This window comes from Lacerta agilis, chromosome 3 (genome assembly GCF_009819535.1).
Source record: "Lacerta agilis isolate rLacAgi1 chromosome 3, rLacAgi1.pri, whole genome shotgun sequence".
In the NCBI taxonomy this organism is placed as follows: Eukaryota; Metazoa; Chordata; class Lepidosauria; order Squamata; family Lacertidae; genus Lacerta; species Lacerta agilis.
In genome coordinates, this window is record NC_046314.1 from 21,419,708 (window position 1) to 21,445,753 (window position 26,046).

Here is a 26,046-nt window from a genome sequence, read left to right on the forward strand (position 1 = left end):
CTGTAACAACATTATTGTAAACACCTTAATATTGCAAATAATATGCAGCTGTTGCATAAAGGCTACTAAGGAAAGAGGGAACAAGAATATTGCAGTTGCCATGTTTTTCTGATATGCCTTTACTTGCAAAAACAACAATTGCAGAGTGTTGATGTGTCAAGAGGTTGGCAATGTGTGACAACAATAATGATGATGTGGTAAGACGAGACACAAGGGCTGAGACCTTTTGTTTCTGGAAGGCATCACAAAAAAACAGCATCTGTCAAGAGTAATGAGGGGTGTAAACCGGAACTGACTGAGTGGAATATGCATTTGCCGAAAAGGACAATAATCTAAATACAAGCGTCCTTCACTACCGCAATTTTTACAGACAACCTCAATTTTGCATTGCAACAGCATACCACATATAATCTCTTCTGGCATCTCACTGAATTGTAGGATTCATGGTGAAGAAAGTGTCAGGTAACAAAACCCTTAATATGTTATTAGGCAAATTCAGATCACTCAGGAGGACAGATCACTCAGCAGCTATCAGTTACGAAAGCCTAAAGATGGAACCTCCATATTGGAAGGCAATATGCCTCTGTTTTCTAGTTTACCACTACAAACAACAGAATATAGATATCATTATCATGTCTGCTTGTTCTCCTGGACAGCTGGACAGAGTCTTTTTGTTACATATTAAAAACATTCCTAATTTCTAGTAGTTTTAAGAAATAGTCTACTTTTAGAATTCATTTCCTTTAAAAAAATAACTCTTACTATGCTGGGGAGGGTACTAAAGATAAGCCCTTTGAGATGCACAAATACCGGTACACACACAAGGAGGAAAAGTTGTTAGGTTTCCAAATCTACACAACTTGTGAACCATCAAACCCAACACAACCCACCAGCCATGTATGGCAGGCAACCAGAAGCTCTTGTTTTTGCTGCCTGTTTGGAACTGTAAAAATAGCAAGGGGTGTCAGACATCCAGCATAGATAATAATATGCCCTCAAGGTAGGAACTATGCTGCTTATGTGCTCTGTATAGCACCTAGTATGATGTTGGCACCATATTTATATCACATAGATAGCGGTGATTGTGGTGAAGTGAAAGACAATGTTAAACTTTAGTCTTGTGGTTGTGTTTCTCTTGTGAACTGTATTTGCTAGATGATGACTTAATATTTCAGCAATGGTTTATCATTTTTTTGTTTTGTTTGGTTTTCCCATTATAAAAATTAAAGTCATTATATGTACAGTGCCCACATAGAATCTCATCTGTTTCACCCAAACAGGAGTCCTACAAGTTGGCTTGAACCATCACGCATCAGCTATCAATAAATTGGATTTCTGATCGCTTTTGTTCAACCACTGTTTGTGGCAGTAAAACAAACAAACAAACCCAGCATCATCTGCTAACTTCCATTTTTTCACATTTCAGCCTTGGCCATACAGTCTCAATTACTGCCAGTTGTTTGTTTGTTTTAAAAAATGCTATGCCTCCTTGAATATTTTGCCCATCAGTGCAGGCTATATTGTAATCTAGTTCCCTTTGTGCACGCATATGGAGTTCATGTGTGTATCAGTTTCCGCTTTAGTTGGATGCAGCCATTCTATGAATATTTTCCTGATTCCTCCTTTAAAATTGATGGGGAAGCCATTGCAAACAGGGTTGTTCTGTGTGTGTATTTAACCCCTCCGCATGCAACGTATTTTCTGGATCTAGGCACCAAAGTGCGTAACTCGTTGGTGTTCTCGACATGCCCTTCCCAAAAGCTTGCAATGTGTTCTGTGTTTCCTTTCAAAAGCAATCACGTGTGGCCACCCCGGAAACCCTGCTCACGGAATGACCAATGGCAGTGAGTTCAATCTGAACGACGTTGTAAACTTCACATGCAATACTGGATATTTGCTTCAGGGCGCCTCCCAAGCACAGTGCCGGAGCAATGGGCAGTGGAGCAGCTCCTTACCTACATGCCGAGGTAAGATTTATTATTATTATTATTATTATTATTATTATTATTATTATTATTTATTAAAGTACATCTGCTAAGCAAGGTCAAACTTCCTCCATTGAGTAAGCAACTCGAAGCTGCTAATTTTGACAAATTTAGCTATTTAGTTAAGCTTTAATGCTGCTGGGTGAATTCAAGACAGGATGGCACATTTCAGAGAGCAGAGTTGTTATTTAAAATGTCAGCTCTGAGATGGGGTCATGCTCATACCTCCACAAAGTCTAGTAGTCCGGTGTAGTAGAGAAAATTGTTGTGTGTGTTACAGAGTTTTTCCAGATGAGGGCTTAATTTGCAGATAGGTTGCTGAGATATCACAAATAGCTTATGCACAATAGTGTGCTTTCTTTTTACACAGAAATTGTAAATCTGGATTAAGTTGGGGAGGCATTTTGGTGCCGATGGTGTTGTTTGAGCGTAAAACTTCCATGCATGGGGAGTACTAATGTCACAATAAACACACATCTGGAAGCCTCTATAGTGTATATTTGGAGACAATACTCTTTTGTAGTAGCACCGTGTTCCTTGCACCCTGTATAAAAGACAGCAAGCCTCATATAGGTATAAAATCAGGCACGTACCAGTAATTGCAACTTAGAATGCCAACCGGCTGGTACATACAATCCAGAAAACATTTTCTGTAATACTTAGCTCATAAGCTGTAATTTTAAATCTTTTATGTGTTTTCCAGTTGCTGCAAGCTATATGGATATTAAAAAAAATGAAATTGTAGTATACAAATGTTTTAATAAAAATAAATAATGCACAGATAACTAAATAGACACATTTTAATCAAGTGCTAACTTTCAATATGCATTCATAAGAGAGATTTCCCGTCTGTGCAAGTATTTAAATAGGGATGGGAAATAGTGGTGGATGGAAATAATGAGTAAATATGGGTAAATATGGAGGGTTTGTGAGGATCAACTCCTTTGCTTCCCTGTTCCTTAGCATAAGAGCAACAGTGCTGAGTTGCACCAGGTACCAAGGCTCAACAGAACAATAATATTTGACTTTGACATCATCTGAAGAAGTGTGCATGCACACGAAAGCTCATACCAGGAACAAACTCAGTTGGTCTCTAAGGTGCTACTGAAAAGAATTTTCGATTTTGTTTTGACTATGGCAGACCAACACGGCTACCCACCTGTAACTTTGACATCAAGGGTTTGAATCCATGCCAAATGAGGTTCGAGTGTCAACATGGCAGATTTAAACATCCGTCTTTCTTTATTTCTCAACAGACTAAATTCAGAATGCCTGCATTTATTTCCTATGTAACTCTTGGCACCTGTCATTGAGAGAAAGCAATCTCCTTCTCTCTTGCCTTGATTTACAACTGGGTCCCTTGGGTGAAGGGCAATCAGGGAAATCAGCTAGTACAGCTCTATATTTGAAGCAGCTTAAATTGAGGCTGCAATTCATCCATTCTTTCCCCCCTGGTAGCCTTAAATATATATGTACTATATGTAAAGAAAAGGGCTTTGTCCCTTAGAATTAAAGGTATATTTCACACTGTTGTAGGAATATTTTCTCTTGATTATTGCCCCTCACTCAGTTTAGGTGTAGGGCAGGGTTGGCAAGGTATCCTTGGGATGAATGTGGAAGTTCCCTAGTTCCCCAAAACTAAATATAATGGGCTACTTCTATGTATGAGTAGGAACCACCCACAAAGCCAGAGCCAGGCTCCTTTAATTGGCAGGTCAATATCATTGCAATCTGCAGTTACGACAATAAAAAGTTGGAGAGTGAAATAAAATGCAGTGCAAAAACCATTTACAGTGGTTCCTCAGTTTACAAACTTAATCCATTCCGGAAGTCCGTTCTTAAACCAAAACGTTCTTAAACCGAGGCATGCTTTCCCTAATGAGGCCTCCTGCCGCTGGTGCTCTTCCACCGTTCGGATTCCGTTCTTTGTTGTTGTTGTTCAGTCGTTCAGTCGTGTCCGACTCTTCGTGACCCCATGGACCAGAGCACGCCAGGCACGCCTGTCCTTCACTGCCTCTCGCAGTTTGGCCAAACTCATGTTAGTAGCTTCAAGAACACTGTCCAACCATCTCATCCTCTGTCGTCCCCTTCTTCTTGTGCCCTCCATCTTTCCCAACATCAGGGTCTTTTCTAGGGAGTCTTCTCTTCTCATGAGGTGGCCAAAGTACTGGAGCCTCAACTTCAGGATCTGTCCTTCTAGTGAGCACTCAGGGCTGATTTCTTTGAGAATGGATAGGTTTGATCTTCTTGCAGTCCATGGGACTCTCAAGAGTCTCCTCCAGCACCATAATTCAAAAGCATCAATTCTTCGGCGATCAGCCTTCTTTATGGTCCAGCTCTCACTTCCGTACATTACTACTGGGAAAACCATAGCTTTAACTATACGGACCTTTGTCAGCAAGGTGATGTCTTTGCTTTTTAAGATGCTGTCTAGGTTTGTCATTGCTTTTCTCCCAAGAAGCAGGCGTCTTCTAATTTCGTGACTGCTGTCACCATCTGCAGTGATCATGGAACCCAAGAAAGTGAAATCTCTTACTGCCTCCATTTCTTCCCCTTCTATTTGCCAGGAGGTGATGGGACCAGTGGCCATGATCTTAGTTTTTTTGATGTTGAGCTTCAGACCATATTTTGCGCTCTCCTCTTTCACCCTAATTAAAAGGTTCTTTAATTCCTCCTCACTTTCTGCCATCAAGGTTGTATCATCAGCATATCTGAGGTTGTTGATATTTTTTCCGGCAATCTTAATTCCGGTTTGGGATTCATCCAGCCCAGCCTTTCACATGATGAATTCTGCATATAAGTTAAATAAGCAGGGAGACAATATACAGCCTTGTCGTACTCCTTTCCCAATTTTGAACCAATCAGTTATTCCATATCCAGTTCTAACTGTAGTTTCTTGTCCCACATAGAGATTTCTCAGGAGACGGATGAGGTGACCAGGCACTCCCATTTCTTTAAGAACTTGCCATAGTTTGCTATGGTCGACACAGTCAAATGCTTTTGCGTAGTCAATGAAGCAGAAGTAGATGTTTTTCTGGAACTCTCTAGCTTTCTCCATAATCCAGCGCATGTTTGCAATTTGGTCTCTGGTTCCTCTGCCCCTTCGAAATCCAGCTTGCACTTCTGGGAGTTCTCGGTCCACATACAGCTTAAGCCTGCCTTGTAGAATTTTAAGCATAACCTTGCTAGCGTGTGAAATGAGTGCAATTGTGCGGTAGTTGGAGCATTCTTTGGCACTGCCCTTCTTTGGGATTGGGATGTAGACTGATCTTCTCCAATCCTCTGGCCACTGCTGAGTTTTCCAAACTTGCTGACATATTGAGTGTAGCACCTTAACAGCATCATCTTTTAAAATTTTAAATAGTTCAGCTGGAATATCATCACTTCCACTAGTCTTGTTGTTAGCAAGGCTTTCTAAGGCCCATTTGACTCACTCTCCAGGATGTCTGGCTCAAGGTCAGCCACCACACTACCTGGGGTGTATGAAACCTCCATATCTTTCTGGTATAATTCCTCTGTGTATTCTTGCCACCTCTTCTTGATGTCTTCTACTTCTGTTAGGTCCTTTCCACTTTTGTCCTTAATTGTGGTAATCTTTGTACGTTCTTAGACCAAGGTAAAGTTCTCAAACCAGGACACTATTTCCGGTTTTGCTGAGTTTGTAAACCGAATTGTTCTTTAACCAGACTGTTCTTAAACCGAGGTACCACTGTAGTTGGGTAGGCTTCTTTCTCATTTAACAACTTAAGTTAAACAAGTCAGTTGAAAAAGTTTACATATTGCAGCCTGACAGTGACTAATGTTACTAGAGTTCCCCCTGGTGTAGGGATAAAATTACCAGATGAATATGAGCCAAAAACCAAGTCGTAGTCACAAAAAGGTGAAGCTGGTAGTTCACTGGGGAAATTACATGTGTGTGTATGCCAAGCCATAAGCAGTTTGTGAGAACAGCTCTAGAGCAGTGTTGATTTGCTGACTAAACAGGTTAAGTGTTAAAAGACTTGGACCTTCTGAGCGCAGGGGTGGGGGATGGAGACAAATATCAAGCCATAAACCACCTTTCTGCTTTGTTTGTCAGTCCCATGATCTATATACACAGTGCTTCCAGGATTTTAATCCTCTTTTCTAAAGACAAGTAACCAAATAAACAAAGGATTTCACCTTCCTCTTTACACGTTAGCTGACAGTTGTTGAGGATTCCACCTTTTATGTTCTGTAGAATTTCAGCTCAGTGGCAAAGTAAACAGGTAGTGTCTAGGTAGCCTTATACAAGTCTCTGGTCACCAGATTTTACTGTTATTTTGGGGGGGGGTGGAACCAAACATCTGAATGCTTGCTCTAACTGATTACAGAGAGGACTGAAACAGATACTGTTTTTTAGTTACTGCTGTAAGCTTCTGGTTCTTGAATGAACAGGTTCACAACTCCTACAGCTTGAGGTTTTCTCGATGGTTTGAGTTGGGCATTGGAAGAAAGCAAGGCTCTTGTGCCTTTAAGCATCCTTTTCTAGCATGAAAATATATTCATGGGGAGGAAATTCACCTTTTGGCACTCTGTCTGTTAGATATATTATTGTGTACAGTCCCTGGTTTATTTTGGGGCCTTCCTCCTCCCCTCACAAAATACAGTACACTTTTGCATATTGCACAAAATGTATGCACATTTTATGCACATTTTTGCCCTCCTTTCCAGGTGAGGTAGCCCATTCCACACACAGGTGTACTAAACCCGCAGCACTGCTGTGTACGCTTGCATCTCACTGAAATCAGTGGGGTTTGAGTGTGCCTAATTCTTGTGTTGCTGATACTTCAATACCTTCCTGATTCTCAGTGTGCTGCTTTATTTCCTCTTCTTGCCCTGTTTGCTATGTGTTTGTCCATGTGCTCCCAACTATCCTATCTCTGCTTCTTACTGCTTCCTTCATCTCTCCCTCCACATCATTTGCAATTTCATCCAACCTCACCATTGTTTATCTAAACCAGGCATCCCCAACCTGCAGCCCTCAGATGTTTTGGCCTACAACTCCCATGATCCCTAGCTAACAGGACCAGTGGTCAGGGATGATGGGAATTGTAGTCCAAAACATCTGGAGGGCCGAAGGTTGGGGGTGCCTGATCTAAACTAATACACCATCAATGTTTTAGCCTTTCTCCTCTTTTAGTCTGTCACTCACCACTACTACTATTTGTGGGTCTTAAACCTTTACTTTGACCACAGCTTTCTCTGTGCTAAAGTGTAAGGGATCATACCACTTCTGTGCTGTTTTAATGAACACGACACTCTTTGTGCTAAATAAAAACACCGCAATCATCAAGTTAACAGAAATTGTATATTTCTTTGCATATTTTCAATTATGTAAAGCTTTAGTGATTGGCTATGGAAACCCATCTACCAGCAAAATGTTGAATCAAGTGTATTTGGCATTAATTAATGGCTGTGGTATTGAGCTTTCAGAAGCACTGAATTGTGCATTGCATGCCATGAATATTTTCCTATGAATTTTTCCATTCAGTAGTGAAAAACCTTGTATTTCAGTGGTGAACTGTTCAGATCCAGGCTTCGTGGAAAATGCCGTTCGCCATGGGCAGCAGAATTTCCCAGAGTCTTTCAAGTATGGAATCATTGTGGTGTACCACTGTAAGAAAGGATTTTATCTTCTTGGATCGTCTGCTCTGACTTGTAAAGCTAATGGTTTTTGGGACAGATCATTGCCCAAATGTTTGCGTAAGTATCCAACAAACAGAATTTTTACTTTATTTTTTTCACCAGAAGGCCAGGAAGCATCAGTTATCACTGAAGTGCATGTAAATAATTGATTTCACAATGTCAGGATGCTGAATTTTGTCCTGCACTCGGGAGAATTTCCTTAACAAGGCATCTACACAGCTGATTCCCCCCCCCCCCATACAATTTTCCTTCTCAAACCCAGAGCTCTGGTTGAGAACCTACCCTAGCTCAAATTTAAACTATGTGTTTTTGTTTATTTGTTTTTAAAGACCCAGATTTCTATAGGCCTTGATTTAGTTTGCTTAGTTAAGATTTTAATTTTCTAAAATGGTTTTGTGAACGTCATATTGGCCCAGGTAGGAAGAATTGTAGAACTATTATCATGCCTGGGCCTACCTGTAGAAGATCTGTTTCATCACAGTTCGAATCTGCTTCTCTATTAATTTGTTTCCTGCACTCCGAGGTTTGTGAAGAACAGATGAAAAGGGCACCAAGAGAAATGAACAGCAATGATTCGTCCATACAATTGCATGTTTATTGTGGAAAATTATAATGTTATATTTATAAACCTTTACAAGGCTCTATTGTTTGTCTTTCAGAAGATGAACAGCTATAAATGCTAATCCTGTTTTTCTGCACTGTAGCAATTTCTTGTGGACACCCTGGAGTCCCAACCAATGCAGTTCTGTCAGGGGACAAATTTACGTATGGATCTATAGTTCGCTACTCTTGTACAGGAAGTCGAACTCTCATAGGAAACTCTACTAGAGCATGCCAAGAAAACAGCCGCTGGAGTGGAACTCTCCCTCACTGCTCAGGTACCTTTGAAAGCATTGACTGAATGTGACCTTGTAGCTGAAATTATTAAAACTATTCCCTTGCAGCAGATTTTAATGCAAGTGAAGTTTAATAAGTCAGATTTTATGCTCTCGGTTGCTCTTTGGTTAGCTGTTCACTCCCATTATAACAGTGATTTATTTTAACACCTTTTTGTATCTGAAAGACAGTCTATTGCTGAGTCCATCTATGGTCTGTAGGGATACATGTTTTCTCCAAAGTTTCTTCCTTAATGCAGCATCCATTTAGAGTGTTACATGGCTCAGTAGCCAATAACTAGGAGTGCCTCTAGATACTAAGGATACTACCTGGTTTTGGAAGATCAAGTGAAGTATGCTTTTTGTATACAGTGGTACCTCGTGTTACATACCGCCCCCCTTACGAATGCTGCGGGTTATGTGCTCTGCTAACCTGGTAGTAGATTCCCCTTGTTGCAACCTTTGTCCCAGGGTGTGAGCGGAAGTTGCGCTCTTGCGGTGCGGCAGCAGCAGGAGGCACCATTAGAGAAAGCGTGCCTCATGTTACGAGCAGTTTCCTGTTACAAATGGACCTCTGGAACAGATTTAGTACGTAACAGGAGGTACCACTGTACAGACATATCACTAATGTTTGTATCCTTCATGCTGCTGTTGGGCATGGCTTTTCTTCAGTTCAGTTGGGATCTTCATGAAGTCATAAGAATGAGGAGAGAAGATGATCTCAGCAATGAGTGGATTGTATGTTTACCGGCTCTGCTAGGTTGTTGTTGTTGTTTTTAAAAGCAATTCTAATATATTATACCGGTATGCATTATTATATATACACTACAGGTTTCCTAACGTAATCAGCACAGCAGTGCATATAAATGCATACAAATATTTATAAAATGATACTGCAGAAATATAGTACCAGATGGGGCTTGACTCTTGTCTATGTATTTATATGTATAATATATCTATTTGTGCATATAATTAGTCTGGCTTTTAAACAAAAGCAAAAACAATTCTACATGTAGGTAGGTAGGTAGGTTTATTTCGGCCATGTGGCCCATATCACATCACAAAACACATTCATCGTAATACACACAGAGTAAAAACAATTTAACAAATTTAAAAAAATACAGTATGAAACCAATTTTAAAACAACCCATTTACACCCTTCCATCTAAGTCAAACTGAAATCTGAGTAGTCCAACTGAAGCAGTTTTTTTTAAAAAAAAACAAAACCCGTTAAAATTAATTTATCAGCTATTTTATCACCCCAATAATAGGTCTTAATTATTTTCTGCATTGTCATAAATGGGAAGAGAACCATTCCTCTTCTTCTTTGTAAATAAGCGCATTAGTCAAAAACCTAGCGACCATATGGGTTCTATTCGGTTCCTCATCATTTAATAAGTAAATTAATTTAGCATGTACTTTTCCTACACAGGAGAAAGGTTCTGGGCAGGCACACCTTCTTCCTAACCCTGCATCTTGAGCAGAAGAGTTCTGACATGGAATTTTCAGTTCTTCTCTGATTATATTCAGTGTCACATAGACCTATGTTAATTTAAATTATCGTTAAGTCTCTGTTGATCAAACCCGTATTTGGTAGGCAGACTCGGCCTATTGTGGCTCTTGAGCAAGTATATTTGTTTGACGCCTTGTGTTTGGTAATGTGCCTTTGGGGCACACCTCAAAGACACACAGAATTTGAAATGGAGCGAATGCCTGGCAGGTTGTTAGCTGATTGACACTAAACTGTGCTGACACCTCGAAAGATCCTGATAACGACCCTTTTGATACTTTGCATTTACAGGAAACAACCCAGGATATTGTGATGATCCTGGAGTGCCATCCCATGGATCCAGACTTGGGGATGAGTTCAAGATAAAAAGCCTGCTACGTTTCTCCTGCGAAATGGGTTATCAGCTGAGAGGTTCCCCAGAAAGAACATGCCTCCTTAATGGATCTTGGTCTGGCTTACAGCCAGTATGTGAAGGTCAGTATCAGATTCAACTCATGCAATTGCAACTGTATAACTACATTTCCATGAATATGATACTTGGTGTTCTTGGAGGTATTGTTTGTGCTTGAAAGTACATAACTACTTGCTTAATTTCAATCTTGGTTCTTAATAGAAATGATCAGGTTTACCACTCTCCTTTATTAGTCTCACACCTGTTAATACAATATGCGGGTGGCACTGTGTTCGAATCCCCATGACGGATTGAGCTCCCATTGCTCTGTCTCAGCTCCTGCCAACCTAGCAGTTCGAAAACACACCAGTGCAAGTAGATAAATAGGTACCGCTGTTGCGGGAAGGTAAACGGCGTTTCCGTGCACTCTGGTTTCTGTCACGGTGTCCCGTTGCACCAGAAGCAGTTTAGTCATGCTAGCCACATGACCCGGAAAGCTGTCTGCGGACAAATGCCAGCTCCCTCAGCCTGAAAGCGAGATGACTGGCCTTAACCATTCAGGGGTGCTTTACCAGTTTTCTTCCCCCCCCCCTTTAATACACTAATATATAAACAATATTGTAGCAAAATGTGCAACGATCTTAAAAAAAGTATGGAAGTAAAACAATAATGGAAGTATGGTGGTCTGCTAAATCGTCATTGCTGCTGTGGATTTGAAACTGTTTATCTCTAAGTTGATCATACTTATAGCAGAACTTAGGTTTGCTGTAATGTGAATCTGATGGAAACTTTCTGATGGAAAGAAGTCCACCACATTCTCTTAAGTACCATGCATTAGGGCTAGGAAAAAGAAAACACAACCAATAGTCTCACAATATCTTAAAAGACATTGTTCCAAGCTGGATGTGGCTACAGGCTGCCAATTACTCACCCGTGGTTTAATGAAAAGTTTATTGTCTTGTCTAAGCTCACAGTCAATGTGGAGAAGGCATTTGCCTCGGGAAAGTGAAACAGAATCCAAGAAGGCCTGCATGTATCATAAGTTAACAATAAGAGCTGCAGGCAAGTTTTGATCTGGATTCACATTTTGTCCTTCATTCACCTTTCTTCTCCCTGCCAAAAAACAAAACAAAAAAACCCCTCAGTACACACACAGGTCACATACACAAGTGATTATGAACCTCTCCTATTTTAATTTATTATAAGCACCTGTTCTCCTTTCTAGCCGGTAATCCATCTTCCCACAGCTTACAGCTTGTTTTTCACCAGCAGAACGTTTCACCGCTCTTTCATATATAGAATTGATGTTGTGCATTTAAATACCAGTGTTTCTGTGGGCATTTTTGTATGTGTTACTACAAAGTGCATTTTGAGCATCCTATGAACTAATTCAAAAGAGAACATAGAAAAGTCTCTGGTTGTACACTGTAGCTAGTGTGGGTTGGGTTTTTCCCTCTTTTGTTTTACATTCATATTAGGAAGTAATTTTTTATTTATTTAAAACATCTGATTAGAGAATGATGTGGAAAAATGCCAGTTAAGTTAAATGCCTGAACTGGGACTAAACTGACAGTGACCTATTGGCTCAATTCAGGCTTCCTCAAACTCGGCCCTCCAGATGTTTTTGGCCTACAACTCCCATGATCCCTAGCTAGCAGGACCAGTGGTCAGGGATGATGGGAATTGTAGTCTCAAAATATCTGGAGGGCTGAGTTTGAGGAAGCCTGGTTCAAATTGTATTTGTGACTGCATGCACATACATGTGCAATTTGCACCAAAAGAGGGGTTTCTTCCCTTACACAGATATCTTTATTGCTGTTGCTACCAATGTGGTTCCTTCAGTCTAATATCCACCTTGGAGACTGAGTTAATTTAATCTTGTGAACCCTCAAGCTCTTAACAGAAAAGCTGATTTATCAAAAATTCCACTCAAGGACCTTAGTTGGGGCTCAGCCTTACCTGACATGACTCAGGTTTAGGCAACTGTAATCACAAGAAACAGAACGAATCTTTGCTTTCCTTCCCTCACAGCAAAACCATTTGCAGGGAACTGTCCTCTAGCCTGTTTTCAATACAATAGGCTGGAGCTGTAACCTTTATGAGCGAATTATATTATGAGTGAGACTGTGTGAAAGGCAAGCGGCTGTCTAACTGAAACAGATAATCTCAAGGAATTCTGCAAGGAAAGTGAATTCCCCCTTTAATGGAGAATTCAGTTTTGCACAGGCAAAAACCTAGCAGGTGAACACTAACCACTGGTTTCACCTTGTAAAATCACCCCAGCCATTTCTGGGGGCAAATTGGTGCAAGTTCTCTCAATGCATATTTAAGACTACATCCTTAAAAAGAGGAGATGTCTATGAACAAACATCCCAGTGCTTTGACTACCTCCCACCTTCAATTATTTCTCCCCCCCTCTTTTTGTGCCCCCTTTTTCCTAATGTATGCAAAAGGGATGCATTGTTACATTCTGCCAATAATGAACGGTAATATAAGCCCAATATAGGGCATGCATATTTTGATAACTTCTCCACAAACTAAACAATTGAAAAGCTTTGGTTTTCCAGGGTTTGTCCTGCGTCAGTTTAAAGGAGAAATCAAATTTACTTTATTTTGCTTTCCCTGTCTTCCCCACTTTTGACAGCTGTATCTTGTGGCAATCCTGGGACACCAGCCAATGGCAAGATAGTCTTCAATGATGGAATTTCATTTTCTAGCTCAGTCATCTATGCCTGTTGGGAAGGTTACAAGACTTCAGGACTAACTACGCGACACTGTACAGCCAACGGGACATGGACTGGCTCTGCCCCAGACTGCACAGGTTGGGAACTGTTAACAATATGTTTAAAGACTGAAAATAGATGTGCTATCCTTGTAGAAGGAAGAAAAGTGTTTTCTTCAAAAAAAGGAGGGCACAGTAAATTATACTCTCATTCATCACCACATATGGAGCCTGGTCCTAAATATGTTTGTTCGAAAGAAAATCCCATTGAGATTGAGGCTTACTCCCAAGCAAGTTTGTTTAACTTCGCAATCATAGGTTACCTCACCCTTCTTTTTGCAGTGAGTAAACTGCGCTGACATTCTGGGACATACTCCCAAGTAAACATGCATAATATGATTGTGCTGTAAGGCTTATTTTTCTGCAAGCACACCTTTATGGTTGTCCTGGAAAGAAATGTATTGGTCCTACATGTAACATTTTTGCAACAACATACATGAAAGTAAATTGAGTGAATTACCTTTTTGACTCAATACAGTATACATCTATGAATGCTTAAATCACATACAAATCAAAAAATTTCTTTGTTGGCACTGTTTAGTCTTTTATCATTAAGGAACGTGGCTTCTGAGGAACAGCAGTTTTATAATCTGAGTAACAGCAGTTTTATAAAATTATCCTTTCTGTTATTTCAGTCTGTACTGGAAACAATCCAGATTTGGGATTTACAGTATATGCCTGTGTAATGGAGGACATGTTACCTACAGAGTAAATCAGAAAAATACATGCAGTAGAACTCCCCAAATGTATAATAATGCAGGAAATGTGGCTTAGAATTTGTACAGGTGTGTTTGTGCAACATTTACATAGATTTGGGCAACAGGGGGCTTCTTCAGTTTGTGAGCACAACTCGTTTTTGAGGATCAGAACATCTCCTAATCCAGTAGCATTTCCTCTGCGCTTGGTAGAAGCTATAGATGCACTGTTAGAAGCCCCTGATTATATTTGCACTTCAGGAGCACATGCCTCCACTTCTCTGCAGACATACACATTTTTAAGACTTCATTGGTTTAGGAGTCACATTGAGGTTCACCAAGGGCTTCCTGAATTTAAATGTACTGTAAACTTGCATACAGATCCCTAGGTGATGTCTGTTGTTATATCTGTTTCTGCATGCGCGCCTATGCAAGATATAGTTTTATTATTTTTATATTTTAAAATAAAACATGTTTCTCCTTTGTGTTCCAACCCTAGTGATCAGTTGTGGAGATCCAGGTGAATTGTCAAATGGCATCCATTTTGGAAGTGATTTCACTTTTAATAAGACAGTCACCTATCAATGCAACCCAGGGTACCTAATGGAACCTGTTGGCGCATCCACCATACGCTGTACGAAAGATGGCACCTGGAACCAGACTAAACCCATCTGCAAAGGTTTGGGGTTTTAATTAGCTCACAAAAATTCAAGTCTCAGTTTCTCAGCTTAACCTTTCTCAGAAAAAAAGGTAGAATAAAAAAAGAGTTGCCGTCCAAAACATCTGGGTGGCACCCTGTTGACAAAGGCTTATAAAGTTATCTTGTTCAGTTTTTACATCTCCCCCCCCCACCTAAAAATCTTAATTCTTTTTTTGTTTTCATTAGCTATCACATGTGGACCACCGCCCCAAGTGGTGTATGGAAAAGTGGAAGGCTCTGATTTCCACTGGGGATCAAGTCTAAGTTACAGTTGTGCTGATGGGTATCACCTTTCCAATTCTGCTATCCTGTCATGTGAAGGGCGAGGAGAGTGGAGGGGAGAGATCCCACAGTGCCTGCGTAAGTTTACTAAGATTAAATTGTTGATAAAATAAAATAAAAATCATGGCGCAATAGTCATGTTTGGGAGAACTATGAGATGCTGTCATGTAGGACCAAAAATTGAATGTTCTGCGCTGGGGGGAAACACAGTCAGATGGACAGAGTATAAATAAATTGTTGCGTTGGTTGTTGTTGTTGTTGTTGTTGTTGTTGTTGAGGACATCATCATCATCATCATCATCATATTGTTGCATGGGGGATCAAGATTAGCTGTAGGGTGGCAGCACCCATGCTGCTTTGCACATCAACCAGGCACTGGAAATACAAGCAATACTTGTGCTTCTGAAATGCCACAATAAATAATGTAATATTGAAAATGGTGGCGTGCAATTTTTGCCTGTGACAGCATTGCTCATAGCTTTTCTTTTTTTAAAAAAATCTGAATCTCCCAAGTGCTTACTCCCATGGCAAATCAAAACATTTCTTGATGAGCATCCATTTGCTGTCTTATTGTTGTTTCATTAATTATGACTTAATAGCTAGTTTGGAATTGTGTTTACAGACGTATAACCCTTGACCATTGATTTAAATGTGATTAGGCTTGGAGGTAGTCCTTGAGCAATGAATTTTTAGCACATTCTTAAAGTACATAGAACATGAGCAAATAACACAGATATGGCGCCTTCCAAAACAAGAGCTTCTGAACACATATTGGTCCATGTTCTGAAAAGATACTCTGGGAAACACGGAACCAAGAACACTTTTCTTTCTTTCTTTCTTTCTTTCTTCCTTCCTTCCTTCCTTCCTTCCTTCCTTCCTTCCTTCCTTCCTTCCTTTTATATTACACTTTTCTTCTGTCATGGAACCAAGCTGGCATATTCCTGGTATGCAGATGGTCATCCATTGAAGCACTGATTAGACCCAGACAAGCTTAGCTTCCAACTAGGTGGTGACCTCATTCCCCTTCAGACAATATCAAGCCTGCATAGACTGAAAAACTAAACATTTGAAAATGATAAAAAAAGTTGCCTGAAACTACCCAGTGGCAAAAAAATTGATAATTTAGAGAAGGAGAACAAGTAGCCAAGGAAAGGCCTTATCATTGATCTGGGATAATTTGATACTCCTGATTTAGCCAACTCTTCTTGACTTTTCTTTATTCCGTTTTGTATTCTTACGAGGAAAAAGCTTATTGCAGAAGCATATGTAAATGAAGAAGGGTAGTTTGAGTATAATTCTGCTACAAAACTAGAAGGGGAAAAATACCAGCTCACTTGTAGTTTCATATTCCATAATATGCCCCATGAAATCTCCTCCCACAGGAATAGCTTCATGTATTCCGTATGCACACATTATATGCAACTGGCACCCTTCTCATTGTTCCTGTTCCCCACCAAATCTGCCCCTTCTTAGGCTCCGTGTGCTCCTTACTGGGTAAAGGTAAAGGACCCCTGGACAGTTAAGTCAAAGGTGACTATTGGGGTAGCAGCGCTCATCTTGCTTTCAGGCCAAGAGAGCCGGAGCCATTTCTCAATACTGTCCTCTCAACACTAGGTACCTCATCTGTAAATTAGGCATCTCAGTTAATGTTACTTTTGTGGGGTGTTTAATGGCACATCAGGACATTCAATACTTGCAAACAAATGATGATAGCAATAAATTAGCATTCAAAAATTGACATAAATTGGATAAGCAGCGCGGTGCCTGCTAACTTGTATTCACACACACACACACACAAAACTTCCTGTGCATATGCTATACATGGTTTTAAAGTCTTTTATTGAACACGTTCCCTTTTTCTGTAATAGCTGTCTTTTGTGGAGAGCCTGGTACACCAGCCGAGGGGCGACTCAACGGCAAAAGTTTCACCTACAGATCTGAAGTATCTTTTCAGTGCAGACCTCCTTTGATACTAATAGGATCTTCAAGGAGAATATGCCAAGCAGATGGCAGTTGGAGTGGAATTCAGCCAACGTGCATTGGTAATTGCTACAATTATTTATTTGTGCTGTGCCTAAGCGCCGCTTCGCACATGTTTCCTACTCTGTTGAAGGTAAGCTAAAATGAGAGAAACTGTTGTGCATGGGATAAACTTAAGGTTTAATCCAGGCATAGGCAAACTCGACCCTCCAGATGTTTGGGGACTACAACTCCCATGATCATAACTCCCTAGCTAACAGGACTAGTGGTCAGGGATGAAGGGAATTGTAGTCCCAAAACATCTGGAGGGCCAAGTTTGAGGGAGCCTGGTTTAATCCTTCCCACCTCACCTGTAATTACTATGAAATTTGCCCCCAACCCCACCCTGCACTCATGCAGTAGATGGGCTGGAACTTCCATTGGCTAACATTAATTGTTGCATGGGGAGGCAAGTTTCATAGAGATTGCTCCTGGGGAGGGAAAATTTAAACCTGCCTTTGTTACATGCTGTGATCTTGAGGGAACCCCACCCTGACTTTCCCTGATATTTCAAATTGCACACAATGGGATTGCTAATTATGTTTTTAACATCATGTGCAGTTTGACTGTGTAAAAAGGTCACCGTAAGTTTCTAAAAGACATACGTTCTTAACGTTGCATTTATAAATTCACCTACTCAGTAGTCTGGAAATAAAGTCTCTCTCTCTGTGTGTGCGTGTATTCCAGTGAAGTGTGAGCAGATCTCTAGTCATCAGCCAAGCTTCCCCACTCTCCTCCTCACATCTCCCTGCATGCACCCCCCCCCCCCAAATCCACTCTTGGAAATTTAAGACTGCTGGAATGACATGGGATGATAGAGAATCAATGGAATGCAGGTGGTCGTGAACAGAAGTTTATTTTCGTCACCTGTGGATCCAAACCGTATGTGTGTGTGTGTTTGTTCATATAATTTTTGATATGGAGCAGGCCCAAGTGAATTTGATGCCATTTGAGCATCAAAGGTACTATTTTTTTATCAGGAAAAAGCTCCGTGTTCATAAAGATTTGCTGAAGCTTAGAAAATGGCATATAAATCTGCAGTTTATAAGATCAAATGCATCTGTTCCGTTGAGATTCTTAGTGCAGACTTTCCACATTTTGAAGAATCAGGGCAACATGATTCAAATGCAAATTACCTGTGTATACCCTATTGATGTCAGGATTCATCCCAGTGGGGATGCATGGGATTTCTGTGAGTGGTTTTTGCTTTGCTGCAGCCATATCAATTGCCTTCATATTTAAAAATCAAGTGCTTCATAGGCAGACAGAAGGAATCATTTTAATTAAGATCAGCTTAAGGAATTGTTCTAATGCATTGTCCAATAAGCTCCCTGACACAAAACCACAGAATGCCCCTCCCTGGTACTCACTGTGCAGTTATTTAGTTGAATCCAGCCCCCTGTTTTATTTTCCATTTACCTTTTCCTTACTCCAGATTCCTTGATTCATTCAACATTTATGCTAGGATAACTTTTATAATTTCCTTTCTGGGACAATATATTCTCTTTTGGGGACTGTGCTCAGTTCCCAAGTTGCTTACTCCTTTGTCCCCTCCTCTCCCAAACAGCCCCTTTTATCCGAGAGCACAGAATTTTGCTTTCAGGCATTTTTCATCCATCGTTTTTCTTCATCTCAGTAATTTCCCAGGCTGGGAATTTCTCAGCCTCCCGCATCTTCTCTTGTCTGCCCACCTGGCAAGGGTAAAAGTCAGTCAGCTTTCACAATAAGACAGAGCAATTCCACTGCCTTCTCCATCTCACAAATAATGCAGCATTAATGACAAGTAACTCAGTCCTGTACAGTTAGGTGACCTTGTCCCCACGGGTAGAGTTTGATTTTTATGTTGGTGGTGCTAAGCTGATTCAGTGCTCTCGGGTTAAAGGAAATCCTGGCGATGGAGCACCATCCATTTAAAGTAATAATTCCACTCTGCGACTGATCTTTTTCCCCTTTGAAATAGTTTTGTGCGGTTAAAAGAATCTTATTTTTCTTCCTCTCCACCTGTGCAGCTGCAACCCTTAAGGCCGTTTTAGCAGCCATGTTAATCTCCTGTAGAGCTCTTAACTTCACCAGCACATCACTGAGACCATAAATGTCTTTAAAAAGAAAGGGAAACAGGGAAACAGTATTAACACGTCATGCTTTCATTTGATGTTTAGAGAGTTAATGAATATCTTGTATTAAAGTAGCACAGTCAAAGCCAGTGAGAGAGTCCACCAAGGGAACTGACTTGCAAGTCATTTTGTGGCAACTGAAAAAGGAGGCAGAAAGATTGGCCCTAGTGTGGGCATTTTATGCTTGCATGAAGCTGACGTAGGTTTTCCCTAACCTCAGCCTTCAACGTCATTTCCTGGTGCTTGAAACCTTTCCACCACAGTTGCCCACTGAGGCCACTGGCAATTTGCTAAACCTTGCCTTCAGTGGCTGCTGGAAGCACATCAGCCAGTTACTAGTAGTTAAAAAAGAAAGCAGCTTTTCAATAGGTGGAATTATTGCCTAATTGTGCCTGTAGAGCTTTGCTGGGGGCACCATTCTGGAGGAGCCCACAAGATGGTACAGTTCAGGAAGAATTTTTACACTGCATCGTATTTCTATATGTGTGTGCATTTGCTTTTAGAAAGCAGCACCGAACCACAAACCATGTGAAAATATTTGAACATTTATCATCCCAGGGAGATGGGATGCTGAGGTAGTAAATCCAATTTTGAATTTCATAATCTGAGCCAGAGATGTTTTTAGAGTAACAATGATCCTTTGTAAACAGTACTTCCCCAAAGGTGACACTGTCTGATCTTTCCTTGCTACTATTATTCAGCCACTACAGCTGTAAGTCAGTCCCCCCCCCCACACACACAAAAGATTGTTTTTCCGTTGGTGGGATATTGTTTCATTTTCCCATTAGCAGATGCACAGTCAAACTGCTGATGAAGTTACAAGTCTCTTGATTGCTGAAGTACACTTTTTTATATATAAGGCATGTGTTATGCTCTCATCTGTCTGAGTTCTGAAGCCTGTAAGATTTGCTTTGTAAATAAGTCCATTATATATTCCACTGACAACATGATTAAAGTGGCTGCCTAGGATTGAAATTTAAAATCAGGCTAGAAATAGGAAGTAGCAGATCCTCTTTTTTCTGGATTATAAGGTTACAAATACTGTGCATTGGAAATTACTACAAATTAGCAAAATGCCTATCATTATGCTGGACATTGTGCATGACAGGCTTGGGTACGGCAAGGAGCCTTTGCGTTCCCTTGCACACAAAAACACTATGCAAGGAGTGGACTCCCACTGTCCTAAGTTTAGCACTTTGCCATTCACTTCTAAGGAGAAAAAGTAACCCTTTACAGAAAATCAAGTGCTACCTCCGGAACTACATTTCAGTGGGGCCTAAAACATTTCACGGTGAACACAAGACATTAGGAATCAAATGGGCCCCTATCTGTGTCACCCAGGATCAGACAAATTCATAGAGGGTAAGGCTCAGCAATGGCTGCGTTATGCCTCCACTTCACTCTGCCTCTGAATGTCAGTTGCTGGGAATCACAAGTGGAGGGGGAAAGCTGCTGCGTTCAGGTCCTGCTTGCAGGCTGTCTTGCCAAATGCAATATGGTTCTTTTAAAAATAGATTCAGAAGCAATACAAACACAAGTGAGTGAGAAGATTACAGATTTTATTCCCAACAGCAAGCAATATATACATTACCAAGCAAGCACCTCGATCTGTGTGGGAATGTTCGGGGTGGCAGGAGAGGATATATTGTTTATTAATATCCTTCCTAACTTGCACTAGCAAGTTCCTTTATGTAGCAGAGTCACATTCCCCTTTTTACTGTACATGCACAGAAGATAGCCGGTTGCAGACTCATGTGAGCCTCTCACTATTATACAATTCAATCTGTCTCAGATTGAATTGCACGTTCCTGGTAAGTTCCCTTGAATCCCTTTTAAAAGAATAAAGGCGCCACAGTCTTATTCAAAGTCAGTAGAATAAGTTTACTCACATCAGTTCACAGTTGGATTCCTGAAGGCAGACTTAGTTACAAATATGTACATGTGGCTCTACCCCATAGGGGGGAATAATCCCAGTGCTTCTGCTAGCTGAGAGCTAGCAGAACAGCCCTAGCTAAAAGTTGGTCAAACAAAGAATGAAGTGAAAAAGAGGGAAGGGTGCTGTGTGACTCGTCCCTTTGTTACCTCAACAGCTTAGGTCACACCCACCTTCTATCACATGCAAAAGGAAGGATGCTCCAGCCATAAGGAACAGGAAGTTTTGACTGGCTGGTCCAAACATTCCCTCGCATGTCTTCTCTAGCATTACAAGGAATGTTGTACTTGACTGCCTCTCATGGATCACATCCCACAATCTGCCATTGAGAAGCCCTGAAGAAGTGGCGAAGTGACACCCAGGTAGCCATCGATGCACAGCTCCGTGGCCACCAGCCTGTGTATGAACTTCCACCGCTATGCTCAAAAAACATCTTATAGATGGCTCTGCCTTGTTATGTGAAGACACTGGCCAGTACAGGCTCAGCTGTGAGCCACTCTGCTCTACATCAAAGACACAAAGCCAGGTCATACATCAAAGTCAGATACTCAGCCATTTGCCACCAGATCATTTGCCACCAGACCATACACCAAAGGCAACCATAAAAGACATTTTACAAGGGAAAGAGAGGTAATAAACATAGGCCAGGAAGGGATAGATAAGCAGAGGCAGGAAGAGATGACCATGTCAGAGCACTATCTCCTCAAAACCACAATAATCTTACGGAATAAGTCTCCCATCCACAGGCTTCCCTCAGTCATCTGACTGGCAACTGTGAGAACAGGATGTTAGACAAGAGGGACCTTTCGCCTGATCTAATAGGGATCTTTTTAGACTGCAATGGTAAAGCAAGTGATGGAAAGCAGGCACACCCAAGCATCAGGGAAAGACCAGGTGCAACTGGTCACTATGAGAAGTACCGTTTAACTTTTAAAATGGGTAGTGGCGTCTCTTCTCCCACCCACCCCTCCCCTGAGCTTCTCCCTTTGTTCCCTTTTGTGTTATATATTGTAGAATGTAAGTTTTCTTTTTACTGATCGTATGTTAGGTGCTCTGGGAGACTTAAATAACGTATTCCTGCATAACAGGCTCCTCATGAATTCCCTACTCACTTCTGTTTTCAATTGCAGATCCTGCTCACAACAGTTGCCCAGACCCTGGTACACCCCATTATGGAATACAGAATAGTTCTAGAGGCTACGAGGTAATTTTTTTGTGTGCTGTTACATTCAGAGTACCTGTTTGTACGTGGTGCTTTAGGAGCACTGATCTTGGTCTGCTAGGGTTTTGTGCTGAGTTGTTTCCAGCTTTTAAAAGCCCATACATTTTAAAATGTCTTCTTCCAGCATTTTCAGGAGAACCTTCCTGTTGATTTCATTGAACAGCTTACGTTTGAAACCTTCTCACAATGATTATAACATAAGCATTTTTAAGTAAAAGGGGGGGGGAACACCCAGTATTTATTTTAGCGATAAGAATAATAGGAGCATGGTCAGAATGGCTGGTGCTCAATTAACATTTTTGATCTTTTGGGGGGGGGAACAGATAGTTTGTCAAGTGATTTCATTTAATTGGTGAATTCTGATGAATCTCCAACACAAATAATACTGAAACTGACATTATCATGCATATTGCAATGTCAATATACTGCTTGATTGTGTGCTCTCCATATAATCTCTCAATTAGGCACAAGGCTGTAGCTTGAGAGTCTGTCTTGAGAGCAATTGACAAATAGTTTCAAAAGTACATAAACACCACAGCAGACTTACCATTTTGCATATTTATGACTGTATCAAGTGAAATTCTACCGTAGTGTGAACCGTAAAGGTCAGTAAGAAGTCAGTAAGTCAACGTGTCTGTTGTGGAGGTTTGACTCCAGTTTCCTTGTCCTTTGCAAAACCATAATCAGTCCTTAAATGATAAAGATTGGGCAATTATCTCTCTTCTCCTCTTACCCCATTTTTATCCTGATTGAAATGGTTTGCTGTATTATTTTCTTACTAGTGCAAAACTGAATATTGAATGCACAAACTCACATACGGTATACAGTTACTGGTCAATTGAAAATGACATGTTTGCAACTTTGACTGTTGGATGATTTACCAAGGGCTCTATCTATATGAGGAAAGGGCAAACTTTTTTGCCAGGGTTTCTTCTCCTGAGCCAATCAGTCTTGAAGGAAAGCTTTCTAACTCTTTCACATTAATTAGTTAAAGCTATAGTTGAAGAGTAGGATAAGCTGACGTACTTAGCAGCCCTTAAAGCGAAAAAGTAGAATTTATCTTTTAAAACAAAACAAAAATAATATTCACATTGAGGAATACAATCACCATGTTTGTCATACATGTCAGTTCACCAAATGTCAGTTCACGGAGAACCGAGCTGTTTTGGTGTTCTTCTCCATGGAAACTCACTGTATTCATTGACTTGATTGGAAAAGGAAAAGAAGGGAAATGTCCAAAATGTTATTTCGTGTAGTGGCAAAGAGATGAATATTATGTGTTCTATTGTTGTAATTTCTCCTTTTAAATTTTCTTTTTAATTCTTTAGGTTGGGAGCAGAGTCTTTTTCAGATGTAGGAAGGGTTATCATGTACAGGGATCAACTACACGCACTTGTCTTGCAAATCTAACTTGGAGTGGCATACAGCCCGAATGCATTTGTAAGTAACAAATGTTCACTCTTTTTTAAAAATAAATAAATGATGATGATGATGATGAAGAAGAAACAGGATGGTAAAATAAAAACTTCACTTTCAATACCTGACACAAGGTCACTGCAATATTTGCTTGGGTGATCCAGGCAGCTGTGGAGCATTCTAGCTCTGGGCTTGTGTACATGTTGCATTTGCTTACATGTACATGTCCTCTTATGTGACGGGAGATTTCTGGACCAGTGAGAGCTGGACCATAAAGAAGGCTGATTGCCGAAGAATTGATGCTTTTGATATATGGTGCTGGAGGGACTGCAAGAAGATCAAACCTATCCATTCTTCAGGAAATCAGCCCTGAGTGCTCACTAGAAGGACAGATCCTGAAGCTGAGGCTCCAATACTTTGGCCACCTCATGAGAAGAGAAGACTCCCTGGAAAAGACCCTGATGTTGGGAAAGATTGAGGGCACAAGGAGAAGGGGACGGCAGAGGACGAGATGGTTGGACAGTGTTCTTGAAGCTACCAACATGAGTCTGACCCAACTGCAGGAGGCAGTGAAAGACAGGAGTGCCTGGCGTGCTCTGGTCCATGGGGTCACGAAAAATCAGACACAACTAAACAACAACAACAACTATGCCATAATTATCATATACCCTTAGATGTGTGGAAGTGGGAAGGAAGTATTGTTTTAGATAAGGACTGGGTTCTTCCAAAATTACGTTCAGTTGCTTTTCTTCCTGGATTTTGGAGTTCTGAATTACTCACACTTGTTTCTGAAGTGGAACCAATACATAAGGAATTCTCAATTTCCCCCTCCCCCTCTCTCTCTCTCTCTCTCTCTCTGTGTGTGTGTGTGTAAACACACCACAGACAAACATTTTTTATCAAGACAGGTGCATGCATTTCTTTCCTTAGTTCAGTTTTCTCATGATTTCCCGTCCCCCGTTAGCAAAACATAGCTGCACATGGAAAAAGCATTGCAAAAAAGCAGTAATGTAATTGCATGCACAATTGCAACCTGGCTTTTTCTTCCAGTATTGCTTCCCCTCTGTCATTCTGTTCCATTCCAAGAAATTCAGTGCTGGCGTGACTGTGGCTCTTGGCCTCAGAAAGGGGCATCCTCCATCCCTAGCCCTATAGTCAAAGTGTGATTAAGTGTCAGGCAAATGTCCCAGGCTCTGCATGAAATGCTTGAAGATTAATACATTTAGATTTTTTTTTATGACAGCTAGAAGACAAAAAAGAAGACATCAGAGAGCATATTCAGTAAAGTGCATTGATGTGAAGCAAGACTGACCTTAGGTTCTTATCTTATTTCAAATTAACTTTGAGATGCTGTGAATGAGCAGAGCACAAAGAAGAAGTATACTTACAGTGGCTTGTACAACCAGTGTAGCATAGTAAAAACCTTTCTATGGAACCTTTATTTTTGCAGAGGTTTATAATGAATTTATTTAGCACAGAAATCACTGTGTAATTTTCAAGGTTCTTTGAGTCACTGAAATGGAAGTGAAGCAGACAGCTCAGTAATTCATAGTACTGATCACAGCCTAATTTGCAATGACTTGTGGTTTAGCTTTCCTTTCCTTTTTCTCTGTTACCTTCCTAATAATCTTCCATGTGTGGGGAAAGAAGGTGTTCTGAATACCTTCAAGTCCAACTCTTTTTACATTTCTCCCTCACATTGCTTCTTTGTCAAAAAACATGTTCCGCTGCAACACAGGAACAGCATGCCAAGCCATTCATAACATGGAAGTTGACTACATTTTTGCTTACAGTAACAACACGTTCATTTCATTTTTCTGGATTTGGATATATACTTTGCTGATATATATATTTTTTTCAAACTTTCAGCTCATGCTTGCAGGCAGCCAGAGACACCCGCCAATGTGGATGTAAGAGCAATTGATCTGCCTACCTTAGGCTACACTTTGGTGTATACATGTCAGCCAGGATTTTTCCTTGCCGGTGGATCAGAACACCGAACGTGTAAGCCAGATATGAAATGGACAGGAAAGTCACCGGTTTGTAAAAGTAAGTTACTGATGAAAATGATGGTTCAATTAGTTTCTACTTGCTAACAAGTCCAAGCTTAGAAAAACGTGCAATGTGATGTAAATCAGGCCTGCTATGTTTCAAAATATTGCATTAGTATCCCTTTCCTATGTACAGAATGATAAAAGTAGCAATGAACCCGTGAGAGCGACGTGCCATTTTCAAGACTGAAGAGTGTATATGTTTCTTCTTTGCCCCAGAAGTCATGCGTGTAGGTGTTCAGCTTCTTGAATGGGCTACCTTTTGGGAAACTCTGGCAAGCAGTTACAAGAGTTGTTGAGAGTCTATCAGGCTGATGGGGCTGCTTAAAGCCTGTGACTCTATATGCACTTAGCTAGGAACCTTATTATTTCCTTCTCTTGTGTGTGTGTGGGGGGGGGGTAGG

At 40.7% G+C, this 26,046-nt stretch overlaps 1 protein-coding gene across 1 annotated transcript in view; it reads left to right on the forward strand.

Annotated features, from left to right (window-relative positions):
* Window positions 1-26,046, forward strand: part of CSMD1 (CUB and Sushi multiple domains 1) — a 930,570-nt gene that overhangs the window by 880,016 nt on the left and 24,508 nt on the right. The window contains exons 54-64 of the mRNA XM_033142996.1: window positions 1,794-1,967; window positions 7,521-7,709; window positions 8,357-8,530; window positions 10,329-10,511; window positions 13,073-13,249; window positions 14,405-14,584; window positions 14,792-14,965; window positions 16,756-16,929; window positions 22,084-22,157; window positions 23,504-23,615; window positions 25,461-25,640. Of these exons, the coding sequence (XP_032998887.1) occupies window positions 1,794-1,967; window positions 7,521-7,709; window positions 8,357-8,530; window positions 10,329-10,511; window positions 13,073-13,249; window positions 14,405-14,584; window positions 14,792-14,965; window positions 16,756-16,929; window positions 22,084-22,157; window positions 23,504-23,615; window positions 25,461-25,640 (1,791 nt within the window). The remainder of the gene's footprint in view (window positions 1-1,793; window positions 1,968-7,520; window positions 7,710-8,356; window positions 8,531-10,328; window positions 10,512-13,072; window positions 13,250-14,404; window positions 14,585-14,791; window positions 14,966-16,755; window positions 16,930-22,083; window positions 22,158-23,503; window positions 23,616-25,460; window positions 25,641-26,046) is intronic.